Genomic DNA, 24,834 nt, shown 5'->3' on the forward strand with positions numbered 1-24,834 from the left:
AAATACGGACTGTCATACAGAAAACAGCCTATATTACATACATTACATAACCATGATGTTCATATAAACCCAATACAAAGACTATTTTAATACTCAGCTATCCAAAAATGAATTTTATTGCACACTAGCTCTCATATTTGAAAAATCCACAGGGGCCAAAATGCGAAACTACACACCTAACTGTGGAGTGCTACCTTAAGGTGAAATTTTTCCCCTCCTGCCTCAATTTTTAATATATTTTCTGTGTTCTACTAGCTGTTACGATGAAAATGGCACCTTAGTTTTTAAAATTGTTTCAGTAATAAAGATTTTATGAAGGTTAGCAGTTGATGTTGAAACGCGACAAAAAGTGATTTAAAAATAAATGCTGGATCATAGTGAAAAACTTCAAGTCTGTCTCATTTTTGGGGTAAATTTCTAAAACTTTTCCCATTATCTTATTTAAAATCATAAAATTACCTTCAAAGAGGACAAATTGTACAATTTTCAGGTATTTGAAAGCACTTATAGGTCAATTTTGCTGTAAATAGCATACCTAACCTTGGTTTAGAAGCTCGCAAGCAGGGTATAAATTTCTAGCAGTACTGGCATCATTAAATTTAATTAATGCCAAATTATAATCTAAAATCCTGCTAAAAATGTTTATTTGACTTATTCGCATTCAAAAATATATAAGAATAAATTCTGAGGATATCATATAAAGCGCAATATTTGGTCACAATGGTGAAGCTAATTGAGTACAAATTTAGGACCGCAACATGTCTAAGTGTCGAAATGTGTATATTTGGTTGCTAAGGACAGTAAACAATAAAATTAACATAAATTGCATTCCTAGCAGAATTTTTACCTTCAGAACTAAAACAAGAACATAAAAGACTAAAGATTTGTGGTAAATTTTATCTTGAAAAGTGCATTTCTGTGCTTTCTGATGTGCCATAAGGTAGCACTCCACAGTTAGAAAATAAAATTAAAAATGAGCCAAAAAATGTTTTATCATCTCCTATTCCTGGATTTCTAATACATTAACCTAACTGTTTGTGTTGTACATGTGCATATGTATGTAATCAGTATATTTCATAGATTTGATTTTCAAAAGTTGAAAGAGTGAAAATTAATTCCTGTTATGTGTATCCATGGCAACATTCTGCATTTATTTACCATAAAATATTGCAAAAAGGGGGGTGGACATGTCACATATCCCCCCAAAATTTTGATCAAACTAGAATTTCAATGCCTTTGAGTGATACCTTTTTAGAAACTGTTTTCATAAATCTTCCTAATGATCAAATAAAAAATGGGTGTCTTTCGCCTCATTTTTTCGTAAATTCCAATCACAAAGTTCGTGCGATAAAAAGTTGGAAAAAAACATTGCAATAATTGCCGGACCAATGTATGGTAGGGACATGCAAATACGGACTGTCATACAGAAAACAGCCTATATTACATACATTACATAACCATGATGTTCATATAAACCCAATACAAAGACTATTTTAATACTCAGCTATCCAAAAATGAATTTTATTGCACACTAGCTCTCATATTTGAAAAATCCACAGGGGCCAAAATGCGAAACTACACACCTAACTGTGGAGTGCTACCTTAACTAATGGAATTAACGGAAATAGACACATGAGTGTTCTTTATATTTCGTTAGATGAATCTGTTTACAGATCTAACATTGTTAGGTTGATGTTAAGACGAGTTGTTTATACATAATGTTCACAGCCATGTATCACCATCACAGCTGGTGATCCGATGAATAAATCTATTGTAGAGTTATTACTTGCTCAGACGTACTTATAAATATAAGTATTTTCTGTGACTGTATCTTACATTAATTTGTAGAATCCTTTGCTATAGATAATTGAGCTGATCTGTAAAAATAACATCTGCATGCCTTATATATTATGTACTGTAGTACGACGCTGCATACAAATTGACGTGGAAAGGTAACACCCGACTACCGAAAACTTTATTTTTATGAAACCCAGGTGGTCGTTTGGTCTAGCGGGACGGCTACAGTGCAGGCAATTTGCAGTCGCGATATCGCATTAGCATGTGTTCGAGGCCTGGACCAAGTCGGGTGTGTCTATTTTCTGTGTTGGTCTTCAATGTATTATGTATTCGGGTTTTGTTTTCTGTAATTAGTTAAGACGTCAGTTTTATCATGTAAATCTTTTATATTCATTTGATAAAATTCACTGTTTGCAATAGCATAAATTGTTCTAAATAATAAGGATGTTATTATCACAAGCAGAAAACCCTAGCCGTATTTGGCACAACCTTTTTCAATTTCAACTTTGTACCCTTTTTTTGACTTTCGAACTTTTATATCTGGGCGTCACTGGTAAGTCTTGTGTGGACGAGGCGCGGTTTTGACGTATTGAATTTTAAACCTGATGCCTTTTGTTATCTATTATTCATGTTTTTCTTTGCCTAATACGTTCTCCTATTTATAAGTCCTGTATTATTATGTTGCCATTTTAATGTTATATTTAACAATGCCATTAAAGTGCGAGGTTTGGCATGCCACAAAACCAGGTTCAACCCACCATTTTTTTCTTTAAAAATGTCCTGTACCAAGTCAGGAAAATGGCCATTGTTATAACATAGTTCGTTTCTGTGTGTGTAACATTTTTACGTTGTGTTTCCGTACGTTGTGTCGTCTATTTTCTCCTATATTTGAGTGTGAATTCACATTACTATAAGACGTGTCACGGTACTTTCTATCCCAAATTCATGTATTTGGTTTTGATGTTATATTGGTTATTCTCATCGGATTTTGTCTAATGCTTAGTCCGTTGCTATTTGTGTTACATTTGAATGTTGTGTCGTTGTTCTCCTCTTATGTTTAATGCGTTTCCCTCAGTTTTAGTTTGTTTTCCCCATTTTTGTTTTTTGTCCATAGATTTACGATTTTTGAACAGCGGTATACTACTGTTGCCTTTATTTCGAATCTCGGCTAGGGAAGAACAAAATATTTGCGAAAGCAAATAAACGGATCTTACATTGTTTGGTTGATGTTTAGACGAGTTGTATATATATAACAAACTATGCATTCATTTGGAATTGTAAATAAAATAATGAGGAACTTACATGACGTGATACAACGAGATCTTACTGCCTAAAATAAAAATACTGTAAAATTACTTTTACACTGTTTAACATTGTATCAACTTGTACGATCCGCTCGTGTATGTAACAACGTCTTAGATTTTAGCGAGAGAAATATATGTTTGACTAGAAAATTCTTACATCAGGGTTTTCGATATCCCAAACTAGTCAAAACATTTACTAAATTTTATCATCGGTATAAGGAAATACATATAATTCGTAAATATAGCTTAGCATGCAGACATCTTATACGTTCAGGTATTACACATCCAATCTTTTATGGTAATATTCTTTACAAAGCACAAAACTGTCAGTATTCACAACAAAAGCTTACAAAACCTTTAAACATACTTATTAAGAAGGGATATAGTTACGATACGGTTGTCAGGTCATTCAAAATTGCGTATCTTGGCTTAAATATTGATTTACTTATAGGGTCTTTGCATCGGAACAAAATACATTTATTTAAAAAAGTAAAAGTTGTTGGCATGACACGGGTTATGTTCTGCTCATTTATTTTATGATCGTATGATACTAAACCCCTAACGGAAGAGATTGTGCGTGATTTTCATATGATGAAGACCTAATCTTTTAATCAGTTTAATTCAGGGCTTAATGTTTTGTAAAATGGAAAAGTATCTTTCTCAGTCTCGAAACGTCTTATTTTTTGTTACCTCTTCTAACATCGGACTCGGACTTCTCTTAAACCGAATTGTAATGTGCGTATTGTTATGCGTTTACTTTTCTACATTGGCTAGAGATATAGGGGAGGGTTGATATCTCATAAACACGTTTAACCCTGTCGCAATTTTGCGTCTGTCCCAAGTCAGGAGCCTCTGGCCTTTGTAAGTCTTTTGTATGATTTTTAATTTTAGTTTCTTGTTTATAATTCGGGGTTTAGTATGACGTCCGTTATCACGGTATTAGTATACATATTGTTTAAGGGACCAGCTGAAGGACGCCTACGGTTGCGGCAGTGTATTGCTATAATAACATTGGTGGCCTTCGACTGTTGTCTGCTCTAGGCTCGGTGTGTTGTCGTTTTGACACACTCCCCATTTCTTTTCTCAATTTTATCATAAAGGCACAATGAAAGTTTGAAAATCTCACCAACAATACTGTACAATGTAAATGAGTTCGTGCACTGCATCAACATCAATATTTGAAGTTAGTTATGTTGGTTATTATATTTTGATATAGTAACATATGACGGGGAAATCTGGTACAAATATATTAATTGTATACAAAACAAATGTTAATGAAAACACTTGAATAAACAAATAGCCAATTACAAACTGCAGTGATTTACAACATCAAACATGTCAAAAGACATCTATTTCGTGGATTTTAAATAAGAGATGAGATTTGTTCTTTGTGATGCTAGACGATGAATGTAAATTATTAAAGTGTAGCTGTAAAAGACAAGTACGACCAGATATAAGTTCTGGACTTCTCATGTATAACACAACACTAAATAGGTTAATGGGAGAGCAGTCAAACATGTGAATTCATGTTCATAACACGGCGATCGAATTTTTGTATGTCTTGTTTTCGAATGAAATACGTTTTAATCAGAGAAAGCTTGTGTTCAAAACATTTAAATTGGGACTCTCTAGCCTTTGTTCATCTTATATATTGGTGCGAGATTTTTTTTACTGTGTTGAAGATCAATTGGTGGCATTGGACTATATTCTGCTTTTGGAAGAGTTATAGTCTCTCAAACATGAACCTCATTTCAATTCTTAATTTTAAATGTAAATGTTAACCTCTTCTCCTTTAAAATATAGAATAAATTTTAAACAGAAACTTTAATTTCTAAAATGAAAAAGGAAAGTTTCCAAACAGTAATATTACTTTTTAATCTAACTTAACAGTTATACAATAACACAATCGGGACATCACTTTATACACACAACAACTCTAGCATGTTTTACCTCGACCATACATTTGGAGTTTAGTATGGCGTTCATTATCACTGAACTAGTATATCTATTTGTTGAAGGGCCAGCTGAAGGACGCCTTCGGGTGTGGGAATTTCTCGCTGCATTGAAGACCTATTGGTGACCTTCTGTTGCTGTCGTTCTATGGTCGGGTTGTTGTCTCTTTGACACATTTCCCATTTACATTCTCAATTTTATGTATTGTTTTAAATGTTTGAGAATTAAAATATATTAATATGAATGTTATTTTAATTGATGCATTTATCTTTTTAGAATTATGTACTCTGTTTAGAGAATCTAGAACATATAGACATTCCTCCGGAAAGCAAGTCTAAAGAACCTGTAAGTAATGTCTTACATTAAAATTGACTTATATATTAAAGCATCGGGTGTAGTTTTCGTAAGCACATTACAACATCGAACGTACACCAAACAGTATTACGAGATTTTTTGTTATTTTTTTGATAGAATACTTCATACATGTAAGAACAATAAATAAAAGAGGGACGAAAAATAACAAAAGGACAGTCAAACTCATAAATCTAAAACAAACTGACAACGCCATGGATCAAAATGAAAAAAAAAACAAACAAACAACAGCACACACAACACAACATAGAAAACTAAAGAATAAACAACACGAACCCCACCAAAAAACTAAGGGTGATCTCAGGTGCTCTGGAAGGGTAAGCAGATCCTGTTCCACATGTGGCATAATGTATATGATATCATTTAGCATGCAACACTTTGAACATATATCAAAAAAGGAAGTCTGAAAATAGAAAAAATATTGAAACAGCACTACACATTATGTGGGTTAATGTAAAACCAAAAGAATTTGTTCATTTAAAAAAATAAAAAAGGCGAGATGTACATTTAATTGTTGAAACCACATAATATATCATTTTCGAAAAGAATGTAAAACATTACCTTCATTCAACGGTAACATATTTAACACCAGAAAATAATATTATAGTATGTAACATATCGACACTGAATACAAATGTTTACTGCCATATTAGTACACCTTTTTTGTAAAAAAATCAATTGTATTTCCTTGTGTTTTCATCGTTGTACTATACAGCATGTACATGAAACAGTGACTTTTTTTCCTATTAAAATATTGATCGTTTCTCACTAAGAGCTTTCATTTACAAGCAGTGTACTATATTTTATATATTGGAACGGTTCTGTTTATTTTATTCATGCTGAATTATTCGCATCATTGTTCTTTTTATTAGATGGATTGCTGTCACATAGGCAATTATACCACATCTTCTAATAAGTCAATCTTTACAAAAAAATCAAGCAAGCCATTATCATATCGTGGCTTCCATCGTTTTTTGTTGAACATCATGTACCTAAAAGACTATTATCACATGAATAAAGTGCTTTGATAACAATGACTAAAAAGAAAGACACGCAGCCATAATCATCATTGGAGGTTCAAGCAATATCATCAACAAGACTAAGAATAAAACTTAGATGCAACATTCATGTTTCAAAACATTAAATATCAATAATATCTCAAAAGAGGGGTTCAAATGAAGGAATATTCAAATGTACTTACTGTTTGTTAAAACTTAAGTTGATTTCGTACTGTTTGTTAAAACTAAAGTTGATTTCGTACTGTTTGTTAAAACTTAAGTTGATTTCGTATAAGAGTTCTTCAATAATATGTCTTTATTTAGAAAACTGTATTTTAATGTAACAGCAAAATCTAATTGCAACAATAACTCATTTTTTAGGATAACATTGTCCGTATAACAATTATGCTTATCAATTATTTTTTGGTCTCTTTCACTATATACAAAAGAAGTAAAATAAATTGTGAAAAAGGAATTCCCTAACCAAAAGACGGAAATTCCAAACCGTGATCAGCAACAAATATGTAGTACATACGTTTATATTTTATTTGCAGACTAACAGAAAACGGAAAAAGGTATGAAATTTTATGCAATTACAGAATAAATATAAAGATAACACTATTTGAATGGTGTTCAAATCTCGTATATCGGTTAGGAAGAGGCCAGTCAGGTTCAAGCGGTTAGAGACTCGCTTAAACTGCAAAAAAGCGGTTGACTTAAGAATGGAATCTTCTTCTACTGAGCTTGCATCACTTATAATTCTTTTCCAGTCAAAATATTTCAAAATAAGGAATTAAAACACAATTAGGAAACAGACAGATGAAACGCCTATGCTGATATCTTATAATTTAAAATCGCAAAAATCAGACTGCTAATAAGTTGAAACACCGCTACATCATATCAGTGAACCAGTTAGTGATGGTACTTTTAATCTTTTCAAGTTTCATTTTTATTCGGTTACCTTCGTAAATCTGTTGCAGTAATTTCTTTTTAAGAAACGCACTCCGTTTTTTTTTAAACCGCATTCTGTAAACATGCAAAAGAATAACGTAAGACTTAATACATGTAATATACAGCAAACGAACACAGATTGATATTAGATTGTCTTAAACTACTAAACATCATTCTCTGATTGCCCGCTTATATATTGATGACAATATGGTACCTGTGTTGTGTTGATTTGATATTTAGAAAGTAACGTTTACAGTTTTGGTTACTATTTTTCGTTTTAGATAAATATTTTTGTACATTTAAAACACAGTAATGTCTTTTGTGTCATTTAAAAACCTCCCTTTCCTTTCGTCTGTATACCATGTATACTATTGTGTAGCTGTATTATACATATGCACATGTAGTAATGTAATTATGGATATGACTTGAATCAAGCGGGATTCAATACTTTCAAAGTGATATAAATCAATAACAATGTAATGTTACAGTATAATCATCGTCCAATATTACTGGATGTTTTACAGCATCCAATAGCTATAACATCTGCCAGCCAAACAGACGGATGCGATGCCATACAAACATATACACAAACAGATGATAAAATTCTCCATGAAATGGCAACTCAGACTGAGGATGAAGAAGTTCCAGATAGCCCAAAGGTAAACGTAATTATGATAAACATAGCTGAAGCAGGAGATATATTATTAAAATAAAAAATGAATTATATTTCTTCAAAATTGAAAAAAAAAGAAAATTCATTGCCAAGGAAAGAGGGAAAATGCCAAAAAGAGTAGGCGGAATTTTTTGAAAAAGGAGAAGTGTGGATGGTTGGACTTTTGCTTCATAGGAAGCGAAACGATTCTACTTTGAATATAACCCCTCTCCACCCAGTGATCAAGAAGGTTCAACTGTCTTATCTAACATAAATAAAGTTGCAATAATCAACAGACATCATATAATATATGAAACAGTGTTCTACAATTGAGTTTGGTAATGGGTAAAATGTCAATGAGACCAAAAACAAAATACACTAAAGAGCAGACACAGCGCGGGCAACCAATGGCACTTCAACGCCACGAATGATGGGTATCAGTCCACTAAACTGAACGTCATAATAATCTATAAAATATAGAACATTGTCGTCATGATAGTTTTCTTAAGTAAATTAAAACAGATTTAGCATTTTCACACGATATTTACCATAAAGAACAGATAACTTGTAAAGGTCCAAGAAATCAATAAAATATAGATAATTTGGACCGTGTCTTAAGTCTATCGAAATTAAAACATGTTCTGTCATTTCCAGAGAGTTATTGAGGAACCTCAACAGGTATCCACATTTGAGGTAAATATTTGTTTTTCATATAAACAATGAATTTGCGAAATTTATTTTTCATTGCTAATGTCGTTATATTAATGGATACATTTCCGGTATACTTATTTATGCAAAATTGCTTCAAAATGTTATAAAACTAGCACCTTCCTATTCATCGTGTTCATCAAGAAAGGGTGTCTGTGTAATGTTATTTACAAAGTGTTACGTTCAGTTTCTGACTGATAAATGGTTGCGCAGATATATCCAACTTTTTTTTTCTGGTTTAATCACCTCACATTTAGGGAATATTTTTTTTTGTCTTTTGAGAAATAACATCAAAAATTAGGTGCACACTGAATAATGCGTAGCGGGTTATTATTAAGTATCGCCACATTTTTATTATTTTATTTTGAATAGACAGAAAACAATATTACAGTCATATCTTGAAATATAAATTTAAAGTCAATTTTGAACAGGCGTATATCATGAAAAAAACGTTGATAACGTCACGGTTACATTACAGAATTAATATAACATATATTGATTTAATAATGTGCAAATTCTTAGACTTTTGTCTAGAAACCTTATTCTTCACTCATGTGTATTTTAATTATTTACGTAACTTAATGATTTTAGCGTGTGGAACCTGTACAGCAGTCCTCGAAAGGGGTTGCACAAGACGAACAGGTATATAATCATAGTTAATGACAGAAGAAATGGATGTGTTTGGTCACTTTGATTTTCGAAATTGATAAGATGCAATGTTTTGTTATTCTTTTTAACTCTTTTCTTTTTTCTAACTGATGCGACGTTGTAAGCCAGATTTTAACGTATGCTTTTGGATATCTGTTTGGTATTGTTTACACCTATTAAGTAGGTACAGTACTATAATAATGCATGGTACTCATGGTACTGATAAAATTATCGTTACAAAAGTAGATTCTCTCTAAACATATGTTACGCGGACATGCGAAGTAATATCTAAGGTTTAAGAATTCAATAGACATAACATTTTTTTTTCATAAATAAATGGAAGTTTACTTCAGGAACTGACACTAATGAGTAATTTTCACTGTTGAGGATGTAATCGTAACTATGCAAGTATAAACGTATACGTGTGTGTTTATATGGTCTTGTATTTTAACTACCGTTTTTATCATACTAATTCGAATAGTATAACGAATGTTCTACACCACATGTACCATAAATGCTTGTTCAATTCACATGCTTGATGATGATTATTCATATAGACATTGCGTGCTTAATATGTAGTACAAGAGAAAGAAGTATGTGAATGAAAATTAATTGTTAATGGAGAAATTATACCCGATATGTTTTTTTCTAAAAAAGATATTTCAAATATAAGGCAGTTCATACTAGACAAAAATTCGATATAAGTCAGAAAATAAAACAATGTTTTCGAGTACGCATGTCTTAATACACACTGTATACTAGTATTTGATCCCAATCAAAGATAACAATTGACTTAAATTATTTAATTTATTAAATCCATAAACACTTTTATTTCATTAGCCATCACAAATTCCGACACCAGAGGAAAATTGGGATGATTTGAGAAATTTTGGAGAGCCAAGAATAGTTGTATCTGTAATAGGTGCTTATAATGAATGTACGCAAACGTATGAGTGGGCCGATCACTTGCTTTTAAAGAATGCCATTGCGCATGTCGCAAGATATTCAGGAAGTAAGTTTGTACATTCAGTATATTTGTATAGTTTGATAACGTTTTAATGATTTGGAAAAAAGGTATAGTAAAAAGAAATATCAAATCGCAATAAAATTAAAACCTGTGTCTTTTTAACATTTTACTGCGTTTGATATTCAATAATAAATGCTGCATCTTTAATTATGAGATGTGTCACTTCTAGTAAAATTGCACAATGATAACACAGCCAGAACAACAGAATGTTTGAAAATGTCACAACAATAAAACTATAACATATCCAGGGGATCTTAAAATTCATTTAAATACAAGGTTATTGTTATCGCTTATTAAACCTTTATAAATCATTCTTCATTTAAACAAAATAACGAAAGTTGGTATACTTACCAATTAGATATACATCCACCAAAGTTTCCATGAAGGTGATGTTTTCAATTAAATGCGAAAGTGCAACCTTCAACAAAGAGAAAAACACATAACGCGTCTTCAGATATAAAAGGCCTTTTTAACAAAAAAGGAAAAAAATCTTTTGGTAAAACTGTTTGATTAACAAAAAACTATTTACTCATAAAAACCAACAACTACCACTAAGCTAGTACTCGAAGTTCCTGATTTGAGACATGGTCATTAAGAGTGTGGTGGGGTAAAACGTGTTTTTGGCGTATAACTCGTTTTTAACTAGGACAGTGGTGTAAAAGCAAAACATAAAGATGAACTACACACATCAGTTAGTAAAGGTTAATATAATTATAGATCAATACAAAACAAGAAAAAACATATAATATAACCAAGACTGGACTTGACAGGGTATTTATACATCCCAAGTAAACAAAACAGACTCGAAGTACTGATATGAGATTTCTGGCAGTTGGTTCAAACCCAATAGCAAATTATAAAACAGACCATGTATATAAGACAACAAAACCAACCAATACACACCCAACATTATTCTTAATTGGCAAATTTATACATTTTTTCAAGATACACATATATCATCTGTTTTTCTTTCGGTTCAAGTTCTGTTCTTTACTAACCACTTTAAAGTTATCCATGTTATCGTATTTAAAAAAAAATCAAATACAATGTACACATATCTTAATTTTCCTGAATCACTTCTCAGAACGCGCTATAGCTAACGTCGTATAAGGATTCACAATGTATATATATATAATGTGTGTCTCTTTTAAACAGGATGTGGGTTTGTATTTAATGAGAAAAACACAGATTTTGTAAACAGTGTTGTTAGCAGAAGTTGTGTTATAAAAGGTTTACCACAAAAATATGGATACACCTCAATGCATTTTTCTGTAAGATATTTTATGTTGATAGTATCTGCATATTTGCATTTCATACACAAATTTCTTCACGCATGTTTTATGACGGAATTTAAGACGGAAATCAGGCTAAAAGTTATCGAACCATTCCGTGAATCACTAACAATTTTCAATATTCAAGTTGACATATAGTAGTTTAGAATTAAGTTATTGTAAAATGTACCAAAGGTTTCATCGAGAACAACCCAATTGAATTATAAGCACACACAGTTATGACAAAAAGTTTTAACATTGACTTATACTCAAAATTTTACACAGAAAATAGTAAATGCACAATATACTGACATTGAACAGGACCTGGACGTGTTTTTTTGGAAAAACTCGAAGACCTATAATATATTAAAAGTTACTTAATTTTTGGTGGTTTTGATTTTCTAACTGTTGTAATATTTGGCTTCAATGGTACTTCTGATATAGACAAAATTACAAGCCATGTACTGTTAATGGAATATGACAGTTATTATCCATTCGTTTGATATGTTTGAGATTTTTATTCTGCAATTTGATAAGGGACTTTCCATTTTTGAATTTACCTCGGAGTTCATTAATTTTGTGATTTTACTTTAAAAACCCGTTGGTTGGTACTACTCCTGGTTTCACCCCTATGGTTTTTACCAGCCCAGTTATCAACACTTTTGAGTTCAGATTACACTAACAGAATTATTCACGTTTTATAAAGTTATTGTGTATACAATGATGAATCAGATTTATCGTTCTCAATGTATAGCCTAAGATTTATTTGGAACAATTCTCTGATTTACCTGATTTAGGCCTTATAAAACATAAGAGCACCACTTATGAGTTTTATGTAGACAAAACACGCGTCCGTTGATCTAAATTATAACCCTAGCATCTATGTATCTCTCTATATCAAAATTTCAAAAAAAAATTATTAAAAAAAAAATCAAATAAAACAGAAACTTTTAAAAACAAATAAAACAGAAGACGTCAGTTGAATACATGTTGAACTTAAAAGTATTTTACTTATAACCTTTAGTAAAGTAACTTGTTTTGTTTATTCAGGACAGACCAAAGAAACACAAAGCAGTAAGTAATGTATATAATATTTTACAGAAAGTTTAGATTCCATTGGAAAGTGTGATTTTATAATATAGGCAAAAAGAGAATTGTTTTATATCTCTAAGCAAAAAATATATGATCATTTTTCAACTCATTTTATCATAAACGATCAGTTGTTCAAAAGGATTTCCAGGATATTATATGATCAAATGATCGTTTCAAATATAGCGAAACTATCAGTATTAAAATATTATAAGGCAACAAAGGTGATGTTAACAATTAGAAATTGCCGGAAATGAATGGGTACATGGTTGTGCATCCTTTAAATAACGTACAGTGGCCAAAAAAATGCCTAATGTTTTTTACCAGTTACAAATAATATTGAGAAGATGATCAGCTAGTTCTGAATTTTAATAGAATCTTGAACTACAACAATATTTCTCTTCAGAAGACTGACAACCAGCATACAGTTAAAACCAGTGAACATTATGAAGATGTAAGCTACGTTTGTACAGATTACTCATTATGTTTTTTTTTTTAAAATACCAACAACTTTAATATGACAAAGAATCTATTACATTATCAAAACACTGAATAGACATAAAACGACCGAAGAATACGAACCCTCATCAATGCTTTGGGTGTTGTCAATTTTTCGTAAGACATTCGTAATCAATTGTATACAGAATCAATGTTAAAAGATCTACATCCATGTTATCAATCATAGTAACGTGATGGAAAATCAATGAAATCATATGAAGGAAGGAAATATAATATGGATATATTTCATAAAGATGTTTGTTTATTTTAAACTTGTAAGATATCAAAAGAATTGTGAAGCATTATTCCCCTTGTTTCAGTCAATAATTGTGCATGTACCTCTTATTAAATTGCACAATGGAATGATAAAATTTAAGAAAGGATTTTAAACTTATGAATTGTGAAAAAACTGACACTACTGACACTACATTAAAAACGACAAAAAATAAACAACAGAACACAAAACAAAACACAAAAGACTACGACTTTGCAACCAATAAACTATCCGTTTACGTAATATCAAAGTTTGTTGAAATATTCTCCAATAAACATTTGTATCAATACATTAGGAGAATGTCATACGATTCTGTCATACAACCTCTGTGTTTGCAAACTATTGTACTAGATTATAGTTCTCTAAGATCTGTTTATACGAGTGTATTCCGAATTAAAGGAAGATAATACGTAAGTGTAAAAACACATATATAATGTAAGTTACAATAGCAAACAATACACTTGCTGAAAACAGTAATATTCTATATATTGTTATGTTATAAACACAATATTAATATTGTTTATAGCTTCTGGAACTTGAAAAGCATATCAACTCAGAAGGTTATGCATCGTTCAAACAGGGAGAAAATGGATCCCAAATGTTGTCAAGTAAGATATTGATTTGTAAAAAGACACATTAATCTTGAAACAAAATATATTCTACTTTTCTATTTGATGTTATAAATATGCTGCTCAAACACACAAAGAACATAATTAATGGACAAACTAGACAGAATGCCATCTGCTTTATAGCTATAACTAAAAACATATTAGTAGTTGTAGTGTAGACACTTCCCCGTTTTATTGTTTGCTTAAGGTATGTTTATATTAATATTTATCGACCTTTCAATCTTGCAAGATCTCACTGAGTCATTTTAAAAGGAATACATAAATGTACCAAACGTGATAAAATTCTAAAAACAAACATTCATTAAAGTCATACAACAGTGACAAGGCAATACAGATTTTCTTAATATGGAAGTAAGACTTGAGAGATACTTTGAAGAAACTCAATTCAAAACGAGTTGTTTTAAACATAGATTTGCATACAAAAAAAGAAAGGTGTTGTAGTATTGCCAATGAGACAATTTTCGCTGTCGCTCGTGGTACAATATGTAACATAAATGTCCAACACGTGGTAAAATCAGTATAAATTCAAGCCCCAATGAACAAAAAGCCTGATTAAAAAATAAATGTCTATAAGAATGCATCCAACATCCATTGCAACTATTATAAAGACATCAGAAAAAATGACATTGTTAATGGCAAGATACAGGTATTAAAGATTGCAGAGCAATGAATTTGCAAATGTATATTAAGATAGTATTTAGATTGATTTAAATTTATACATATCAAATTCAACATTGATTTGATAACAAAAATATTTAAAAATCGTTTCACATACAGTATTGAATTGTTTACGGTTTAGAATAGTTTTTTTTACTTTTTAACAGACCGATAAGTTTAACGAAAACGTTTATAAATTCCCGGGCACGGTACACATGAACTAAACATCAAAACGAAATCTCTTACTATGAAAGAATTCTGTAAAGGTTTTAAGTTCAGTAACGAAATTCCTAAATTTATACTTTACCAGTAATACATAGATTTCGTGCATTGAAATTAAAAATGATACAACAGACATGAGCATAGCTATCGAGGTTTGATATAGAAACACCGTAAGAGTGTGCCAATGCAACATCACAATTCAAATGCTTTAAAGTAAATTAAAACAAAAAACGAAAAATCGTGCCGTTTGTCGTAATGTTTAGTGTAGCGTTTCGCATGTATAACTGAAATATCTAAATCTAAAAATAATAGTAGTCATCACCGTTTTTTTGTTTTGGCTTATTCAAAGAAACTTACTATGGGTGACTTTCGGCAGCATATTTTTAAAAGTCCGATTATTTAACGAAAAAACAAATGGTAGATATCTTAAATATATAGAATTATAGATTTGAAAGTCGAATTGTGAACAATTCATGATAAACGATAAGAATATGATTATTTTATACATGGAATGGAAAATCAGTTCGTATGTTTCCTTTACTAATTGTTGTGTGCATTGTCTTTCCTGACGTAGATATTCGAGTTCCGGTAGCTTTATTGGTGCTAAATGGTGATTTAGACACACTTGATCATGTAATGAGAGCAATATATAGTGATATATCAGTGGTGGTTGTGAAAGGAACTGGAGGGGCTGCTGACCTGATTGCTTTATGCCTGGAAGAGTAAATTTGTAACGTTAAATTGACGTATTACATTATAAATCAAAGGGACTAAAATACTAATTGAAACTTTTGCCATGTCTTCTAATGAAATTAAAGACATATTTCTTTTTGATAAGATCTTCATTGATATCTGCATGTAAAGGGAAACATTTACATTTTGGTAAAACTTTGTGTTGTTTTCAAAACAAGCTAAAAGCTTGAAAACAAATATTTAAGTGGATTATCACACAATTAAGAACAGATGATTCCATGCCTTTTTTTGCATGACACGTTATCTATTTTATTGTTGAATATTTAAATAAAACAATTTTCACTTTATTCATTTATTTTGTTGTGAGGTCTAAAACTTTAAGAAAATTATGACAAACACATGTATAAGTATTATTTCAAACGAAAGGTTCAAATCGAACTTGAAGTGTTATATTTTTTATGTTTTTGTTTTATTAAATATCTTAACTCAACTCGTACAGTTGATATTATTTGTAGCTTTTCGAAACTGAAGAAGGAATTACCAATAATGATAACCAGACGTTTCACGAAAGAACATTTGAAGAAGATACTGAAAGTTTTCAAAATGATCCTAAAAAAGGATTGGATGGTAATTAAATATGTATAATGCTATGAAGCAAACTGTTTTATGTTTAATATTAAATAGTGATAATAAATTATAATTCTATTATTTTATATATTTTGTTTAATTGATTCGTTGAGGAATAGGCACATGTTAAACTATACTTTCCAAGGTAGATGATATTGCACTTTTTTTTTTAAATATTTAAAAGCAAATATACTTTGTATCGTCAACTAATGTATTTCATTTTGCTAAAAGTTTAAAAAGAAAGTGTATTTTTATGATCAATTATTTTCAAAAAAAACTTAACATGTATGCAATATACACAAAAAGACATAAAAAATATGATATAACAAATATTATTTTATTATTGTCATTAGCATGATTAGTGACAATAAGATATTTATAAAATTCCCCAAAAAATTAATGTAAAAAAAAAGAAAATATTATGCACTGGCGATTTTGATTCGAATACAGTCGAAAATTAATAATATAACAATTATTGTCTTTGTATAAGGTTGATTCATGATATAATCGGACTTAGTCCTTAGTCAATATATTTCTTTCAGGTCAAAATATCCTAATATCGAACTCTTTATTCATATAGATTAGACCGTTGGTTTTCCCGTTTAAATGGTTTTACATTACTTATTATTTGGGGCCTTTATAGCTTGCTGTTCAGTGTGAGCTACGGCTCCGTGTTGACGGCCGAACCTTTTTATATAATGGTTTACTTTTATAAATTATTACTAGAACACACCCGCGAGATCGCGGGCATTCAAAGCGTAGTTTAAAGTATATAAAGTGTTGTTGGAAGAATTTTGTAAAATATTGAATGACTGGAGAATTTCAGCAAAAGTATCATAAGTCATAGGTTATTGGGGTCAGGAAAATGCTATTTTTTTTATCCCTCCTCTTTTATTTCCAATATTCCCATTTTTTGGTTTTCTATCAATTTCAATATGAACATACATTTAGTATGTTATGAACATTCAAGTAAGGAGCCTGTAATTCAGTGGTCGTTGTTTGTTTATGTGTTACATATTTGTTTTTCGTTCATTTTTTTGTACATAAATAAGGCCGTTAGTTTTCTGGTTTGAATTGTTTTACATTGTCAGTTCGGGGCCTTTTAAAACTGAGTATGTGGTATGGGTTGTTGAAGGTCGTACAGTAACCTATAATTGTTATTATCTGTGTCATATTGGTCTCTTGTGGATAGTTGTCTCAACATGGCAATCATACCACATCTTCTTTTTTTGTAATCAATGAATTTTGTAAAAGTTCTAATGACTGGAGAATTTCAGAAAAGGTATCAAAAGTTCACATGAATATTTTTTGCGCATATCTGTATATTATGAACATTCATTACTTTATAAATAGAGTGTATTTACTTTCAATTCTAAGTTTACTAATCGATCCATAGTGGTCATTGATATAGTATACAGACCCTCTCTTTTTAATAAACTCTGTGACTGCCGTGGATAGTAAACTTGAAAATGATAGCAAATAGAATTTTGAAAATAAACTTTATTCTTTGTATATGTATGTTCTAAGTATACAGAAAAAAGTATACAGAAAAACGCAAACCGGAAGTCTAATCTGACTTAAAATTTCGTTCAATGACGGGACAATATCCGGATGCCTTTTTTCTCGTTTTCTCCAAAAATAACTCAATCTGAATAATCATATGAATGGATGACAAATGGCACTATGCACTGTACCTATATGACACAGAGGCGTGTTGATCAAATAATTGTGGAAAGAAGAGAAGCGACACCCAAAATGAGATCTTCTCGTTTAATAGTATAGATTTGGATGGAGCGTTGTCTCATTGGAACTCATACCATATCTTGCTATACCTACTCTTACAAAGGCTATAATTGTATTTGAATTGACTTCAAACGTACATTGTACTAGCTTCGACATCCTAGCATAAATCAATCTTTTACTGCACATTATATATTTTTTTCATTTCGTGATGTTTGCAATATCATCATTGAAGATTTCGAATCTACCTGATTTTAAATATCGTTTGTGTTTCTATTGATTTTGCTAGTAATATGTATATTTAACACAAATACTGTTATCAATTGAACACGAATAATTTCACGAATTATTACGTACCAGTTTATTAAAAACCGTTTATATGAAGACTGTTTTGTGTCCATATGTCATTGATCGTATGTTAATATGGCTATGTAAATACAATTTGTAAAATATTTCGTTATGTCCATTACATGTTGCGTTATATCTAATATGTAGTGAGAGTAACACCGAATAAGACTTTCAAAAAGCAAAAAAAAAAAAAAAATTGAGCTTGTTAAATTTTGCATTTCAAACTGCTGTACTACTAACAAATAAGTTTTATCACTTTGAAAGTTTTCATAGATTTTTGACAGCTGAAAACATATTCCTTCATGAAATGCTACATTTAGTTGACACATCTATAATGTATCCTTGACTATACATCTTTACACGTTGCTATTTCCATCTCTTTGCCGGACGCAAATCATATCCATTATGGGAAATGCCACGTATAACGCTCGTCACAAACGTCAAACTGATAATGACAACTTTAACATTTAACGGCCGTATTCGATACAAAAGAAAACTCATGTTTGCAATTATTTTTCCATTGTATGTTTAGGGTTTTACAAGCATTATTTTCAAATCACTGATGTATCTATTTATAAGGGATTACATCATGAACATTCCCCTATTCCATTTGAAACTAGTAAGACACTATTAACGTTTTGTCTATACGTTTTGTAATAACTATTTTCAGATAACAATATTTGACATCAAAGTCGAGGAACATGACAGACTATGGGAAAGAATTACTGATGGAATAATCAGAGCATGGTCCTTTGAAGAAAAACATGATAAAGAACCAAACGGTGAATTTTTTTAATATTTCGGAGAATAAAATAATTTTATCGCTCGAATTAGAAAGAAAATTTTCTACTGGTTTCACGCCAAGATATTTCAATATCATTGTGTTTAAGATGCATTTGATCATATTTAAATTTATTTAGACGACAACCTAATTTGAATAATTTTTTTTCATGATAAGTGTTTCTTGAGGACTGTCATAATCAACTAATGCAGCTCTTGTTTTGTGTAATTGGCATATTTATACTACAAAGGAAACCAAAAAAGTAAAATTTACCATTAGTCTATATGTTATGCATATGTCAATAGATGCGTTTAAATCAGACTTCAAATGGTGTAGTCCTGATCTATTGAGTGAATCAACTTGGCACTGTCTTTAACATTTCTTTCGGGCATACAAGTTACCCCGGTTTTTGGTGGTATTATCGTTTTTTTCTAGTTTTCATAAAATTTTGTTTTTATTTTTATTTGCATAGTTTAGGTTCGACTCTCAAGTTTCAATGTCCTTTTGATATCTTTCTTTTCTCATGTACAACGTTTATCTCACCTACAAACTTAACATGATTAGTTGTATATTAAATCGAACTACTAGCATGTGTTGATATATTGTTATTACGTGATCAGAATGATTGCAGCGTACTTCTAGTAATAAATACTTCTGTGATGGCATGATACAATAATATATTATTAATGATAACACATTTCAAGAAAATGAACTTTAGAAAGCAAAAGACAAACGAAACCATTAACATAAAAAGACAATATATATGGTAATAAAAGAAGATGTGGTATGATTGGTAATTCGACAACTCTCCACAAGAGACCACAAATGACACAGAAATTAACAACTGTAGGTCACTGTACGACCTTCAACAATGAGCAAGGCCCATACAGCATAGTCAGCTATAAAAGGTCCCGAAATGAAAATGTAAAACAATTCAAACGAGAAAACTAACGGCCTTATCTATGAAAAAAATATTGTTTTGCTAAAAGCTTTTCAAAAACAAAACAGTCTGAATAACATAATGATCAAAACGAACAGTAAAACAAAAAACAGCAAAAAACAACAATAAAATACTCCAGGATTTGCTCTAGAGTTACAAATAGGTTAATTGCAATTATTGTTTGTACCGTGTAACGACTGTTGTAAAGTTGTTTATTCTTTGTTTAAAATTGCAAGTACATCATGCAAATATGATTTCAGACGATGTTGACCTTTGTTCTAATGTAACAATGTGTATGTATAGGGTTTCAGTCATTCTACTTTCAATCATTGTCATCGCTAATTCATATTCACACTTCTTTAGCTTTCTTTCATTATTGAACAAATGTTGAGAGCTCATTGTTTTGCAGCATTATACCACGATTAACTATCATTTGTGTTTGTAATTCGCCAACTATTCACTAATGATCAGTTTCAAAATGGGGTTTAAAACCCTTTCGTATATATTCTCTCCCATCTCCCATTTTTTACTTTTTACGTGTTGTCTTATGGCATGCACGATAAACCCAGATATACTTTTTTTAGTATAAAAGAAAGATTCTTAGTTTATACAGTTTGCACATATTCTTATATTGGTGATTGTCTCATAAACTTATTTCTTCAAGATGCGGAAGTTTTGAAGACTGACAATGATTCTTTGAACGGCGGAGAATATATCTCAAAGTATGTTGCGAACATTGATGGTCTCACCAGGAGAGAACTGTTTGCTATCTATGGTTTAACTAAACCAAATGAGAAGAAAGACACGATAGAAATAAACCGCCAAGTAAGTTATCATGAATTTACCAAATGGTTTATAATATGCAATACATTGCAATGTTTCTTTTTTTTTTTTTGATTTGATATAATTATTCAAAATAATATACCACGTCGATGTCTGGATACTTTTGTTGAAGACAACCATCAACAATTCGGTTTACTCAACAGCGCTTACCTCAAAGGTTGTTATCCGGTAAATGATTATAAATAATTACACGTATACATTTAAATGCCAAGTGTATCTGTTTCTTTTTTAATCTCTCTCTCTTTTTCTCTGTGGATTTTCAGGTGCTCCGATAGAGTTGACGTACTTCATAGTACTAGTATTTGTTACTTAATTTCAATAAGTTTAGGTAAAAATGATTGCAAAAGATATCTCTATCAGTAGTTTTTCAGTTCCGAAAGTACTGTAGAAATAATACCAAGATGCTTGCAAGTAATATACACACCTTTAAATAAAATTTGAAGTAAGTGTTCAATTGAACTACATTAGTCATAATAACTTTATCAAATGTTTAACGTGTTCACGACTGTCAAATTCTCTATGTCAATAACATTAACGGTACCAATTTTTCTGCACCAGATGCGTATTTCGACAATACATGTCTCTTCAGTGATGCTCATGGCCAAAATATGTAAAATCCAAAGCTTATATAAAAGATGAAGAGCTATAATCCAAAAGTTCAATTTGATATACTCTCCAAAACTATGTGTTACATGATGAACAACAACATTCCATGGATTGTAATTATCTATTTTAAATTGATAAGTTAACTTTATTCCGGGTCCTGGATATAAGAAAGTAGAAAAGAAATAAAGGTTACCTACACACGTGTATAATCATCTCCATCAATTTTGTCAAACATGACCCATGTTTAAGAATGTCTTAGTCAAATACATAATCTATGATAAAAAAAAACGAAAACTTACCTTCTTGTTTTAACACATCTATAAATTTTAAAAGCAAGTAATTCAAAAACACTCGCTATGCACAAATTACCACACCAAATTATAAAAAAAACACAAATACTGAAAATTAAAAATGGAACTTCCATAACAAAATTGGAAAATCAGAGGCTCAAACACATCAAACGAAAGGTGTGCAACCCTCATATTCTTGAATTGGTACATACTTTTTCATATATGAAATTCGATGAACTAAACCTGATTTATGGCTACATGTATTTCAAACTCTCATTAGTATGACAGTGGCATAAAATTTCATTATATAAAAAAAACAATATGTAAACAAACCACTTCAACATAGTAGGTAAAAATGTAAAAAAAAAGTATAGCAGTCAACATTGTATCTTGATCTTAATCACTACAAACACATTAAAGTATGTAAACAAACAAAAAAGCACAAAGGCAAATCAAAAAGACAAAATCCGAAAAACAAGAATACGAAAGACAAAACAGACAAAAAATTAAAGGCAATAATTTGCACATACGCATAAAACAATATAATTAGTAATTACATGTAAGATGAAAAGAAAAAGAACAAGTCCATTTAAGGTAACCCTTGCTCATTAACTTTATGTTCATACACTTGTGACGTTTTATTATGCCCCAACTACATGTACGATAGTAGAGGGACATTATGGTTTCTGGTCTGTGCGTCCTTCCGTCTGTTTGTTCGTTTGTCTGTTCGTTCGTTCGTTCGTCTGTCCGTCCGTTCGTCCTACTTCAGGTTAAAGTTTTTTGTCAAGGAAGTTTTTGATGAAGCTGAGATTCAATCAACTTGAAACTTAGTACACATGTTCCTTATGATATGATCTTTCTTCTTTTCAAACTACATTAGACTTATGACCCCATTTGCATGGTCCACTGAACATAGAAATTAAAAGTGTGAGTTTCAGGCTAAAGTTTTTGTTCAAGGTAGTTTTTGATGAAGTTAAAGTCCAATCAACTTGAAACTTAGTACACATGTTCCCTATTGGTTGATCTTTTTACTCTTAAGGCCAAATTTTTTACCCAATTTCATGGTCCTTTGAACATGGAAAATTATAATGCGAGTAGGGCATCCGTGTACTTTGGACAAATTCTCTAAGAAGCAGCTACAAGCTCTTAAATAACAAATGATTTTGAAAATATATATCCCCTATTGAGTTTAAATTGACAATTTCAAAATTGAAATCGTTTGAATGTCATACACTTTGATACTAAGATGACCACTGAACGTCTAATTCGTGGTATACGTCTACAAAAGAGGCAAGTGTTTTGCATAAAATATTTTAATATTTAACTCAACAAAATTCTTATGTTTTACTGTTTTAGGATGTATTTGCCACTTCTTTTCATGGTGGTAAGATAGATATGATGGAAGATATACTTAACAGTGACGAAAAGTTCTCAATGTCAAAAAGTACCTTCCAAGGATTATGGAAGCAGGTACTATTTGTTTGTGTTTTTTTTAAAGAGAATAAATCAAATATGATATATTTTGCATTTAATATCTCATGCAAATGGTTAAATCTAAAATAAAATGAACTAGATAACACGTTAACATTTGTAAGCAGCGCATCTTGGTTTTTTTTTTTTAACCATGAAAATATCAACACAAAAAGTGTAACAAGAGTAAACCATGTTAGTACTAGTAACTGGTTCGATCCACAAATACGTATTTTGATACAGATAAAAACCATGATTTTCATATATTTTTATACTTAAATATGAATTTAAATTGCACGAGTTCGTTACCTATCTATATCTTTAATTCTGCTTATATATGGTTAAAGTTTTGTTGCAGTCTTCGGAAGTCATACATATAATCCATTATAGGGTTTAGACGAAAATACACACTAAAACCGGATGCATATTATCGAACAAATGCATTGTTCTAGACTTTTTATAATTTGGATATACGTTTTGGTATACAATAAATCAAAAAGTAGAATTTTGGTCAAATATTTGAACATGAATTTACAGTTAATTTCCCTTGAATGCGTTTACTCTAAACTTTAGATGCTTAATGGTTATACAAGTTGACCATATATTTAATACACACTTGATCAATTAACGATTGTTTTCATAACAAAAAGGTATGTATTTTTCATTAATATAAGAAGATCTCTATACGGTGTTGTTTAGTGTTGCTTGTCATCCGTCGTATGTTCCACATATATTTCTTTTGTGAAAAGCATTGATAATTGGATGTTGCGGTTGCATGTAATAAATTCCTGATATTCTAGTTACCTATTTAATTTTCAAATAACATATTTTAGGAGATAACAGCAGAAGATGACAAGATACTGCAGGTACAGCTTAATTTTGATTTGATTTGAGATTCGTTATACTCATTTATTTCCTAAATGTCCTAAAAGACGAAGTTCAATCATACTTGTTCATAATGTATATATAGAATAATATAAACATACAACATTTTAATTAATTTGTGTAAGATCACTTGTCGAAATTTAAAATAAAACTGTTTACATTGGAATTCCGTATCAGTGGGGCAAATGTACTTTCGCAGGTGCTACTAACATGTTACTTTACAAAGTGGAGAGATTGTATAACATGTACGTGTTAACTAAGTGATGTTTTAATCAGATTTACACATGTTTTTTCCTATAATTTGATACACAATTCACATTGTATCAGGGTAGAGAATATACTTGTGGTATCTAAATCCTTCGTATATTCTGCACTTTCAAGGCAAGCATTTGGATTGGCGAAAATATCCTGTTGATGACAAGCCTTGATGTTAATTTTAATTGGAAAATACAGCAACACTTTGTAAATTTGAACATATATGTATACATATATAACAAATTCATACCTTTAATTGTAACTTTTCGAATTGTGCTATAATAGTACATATATAGCAAATAAAGA

At 30.7% G+C, this 24,834-nt stretch overlaps 1 protein-coding gene across 1 annotated transcript in view; it reads left to right on the forward strand.

Annotated features, from left to right (window-relative positions):
* The window catches only part of LOC143083153 (transient receptor potential cation channel subfamily M member-like 2), a 72,935-nt gene that overhangs the window by 16,390 nt on the left and 31,711 nt on the right, over window positions 1-24,834 (forward strand). The window contains exons 5-20 of the mRNA XM_076259386.1: window positions 5,331-5,399; window positions 6,979-6,999; window positions 7,900-8,034; window positions 8,682-8,720; window positions 9,327-9,377; window positions 10,224-10,395; window positions 11,566-11,681; window positions 12,732-12,755; window positions 13,177-13,224; window positions 14,069-14,150; window positions 15,625-15,772; window positions 16,259-16,370; window positions 19,129-19,240; window positions 20,844-21,004; window positions 23,275-23,388; window positions 24,222-24,254. Coding sequence (XP_076115501.1) covers window positions 5,331-5,399; window positions 6,979-6,999; window positions 7,900-8,034; window positions 8,682-8,720; window positions 9,327-9,377; window positions 10,224-10,395; window positions 11,566-11,681; window positions 12,732-12,755; window positions 13,177-13,224; window positions 14,069-14,150; window positions 15,625-15,772; window positions 16,259-16,370; window positions 19,129-19,240; window positions 20,844-21,004; window positions 23,275-23,388; window positions 24,222-24,254 — 1,437 coding nt within the window. The remainder of the gene's footprint in view (window positions 1-5,330; window positions 5,400-6,978; window positions 7,000-7,899; window positions 8,035-8,681; window positions 8,721-9,326; window positions 9,378-10,223; window positions 10,396-11,565; window positions 11,682-12,731; window positions 12,756-13,176; window positions 13,225-14,068; window positions 14,151-15,624; window positions 15,773-16,258; window positions 16,371-19,128; window positions 19,241-20,843; window positions 21,005-23,274; window positions 23,389-24,221; window positions 24,255-24,834) is intronic.

This window comes from Mytilus galloprovincialis, chromosome 7 (assembly GCF_965363235.1).
Source record: "Mytilus galloprovincialis chromosome 7, xbMytGall1.hap1.1, whole genome shotgun sequence".
Lineage (NCBI taxonomy): Eukaryota > Metazoa > Mollusca > Bivalvia > Mytilida > Mytilidae > Mytilus > Mytilus galloprovincialis.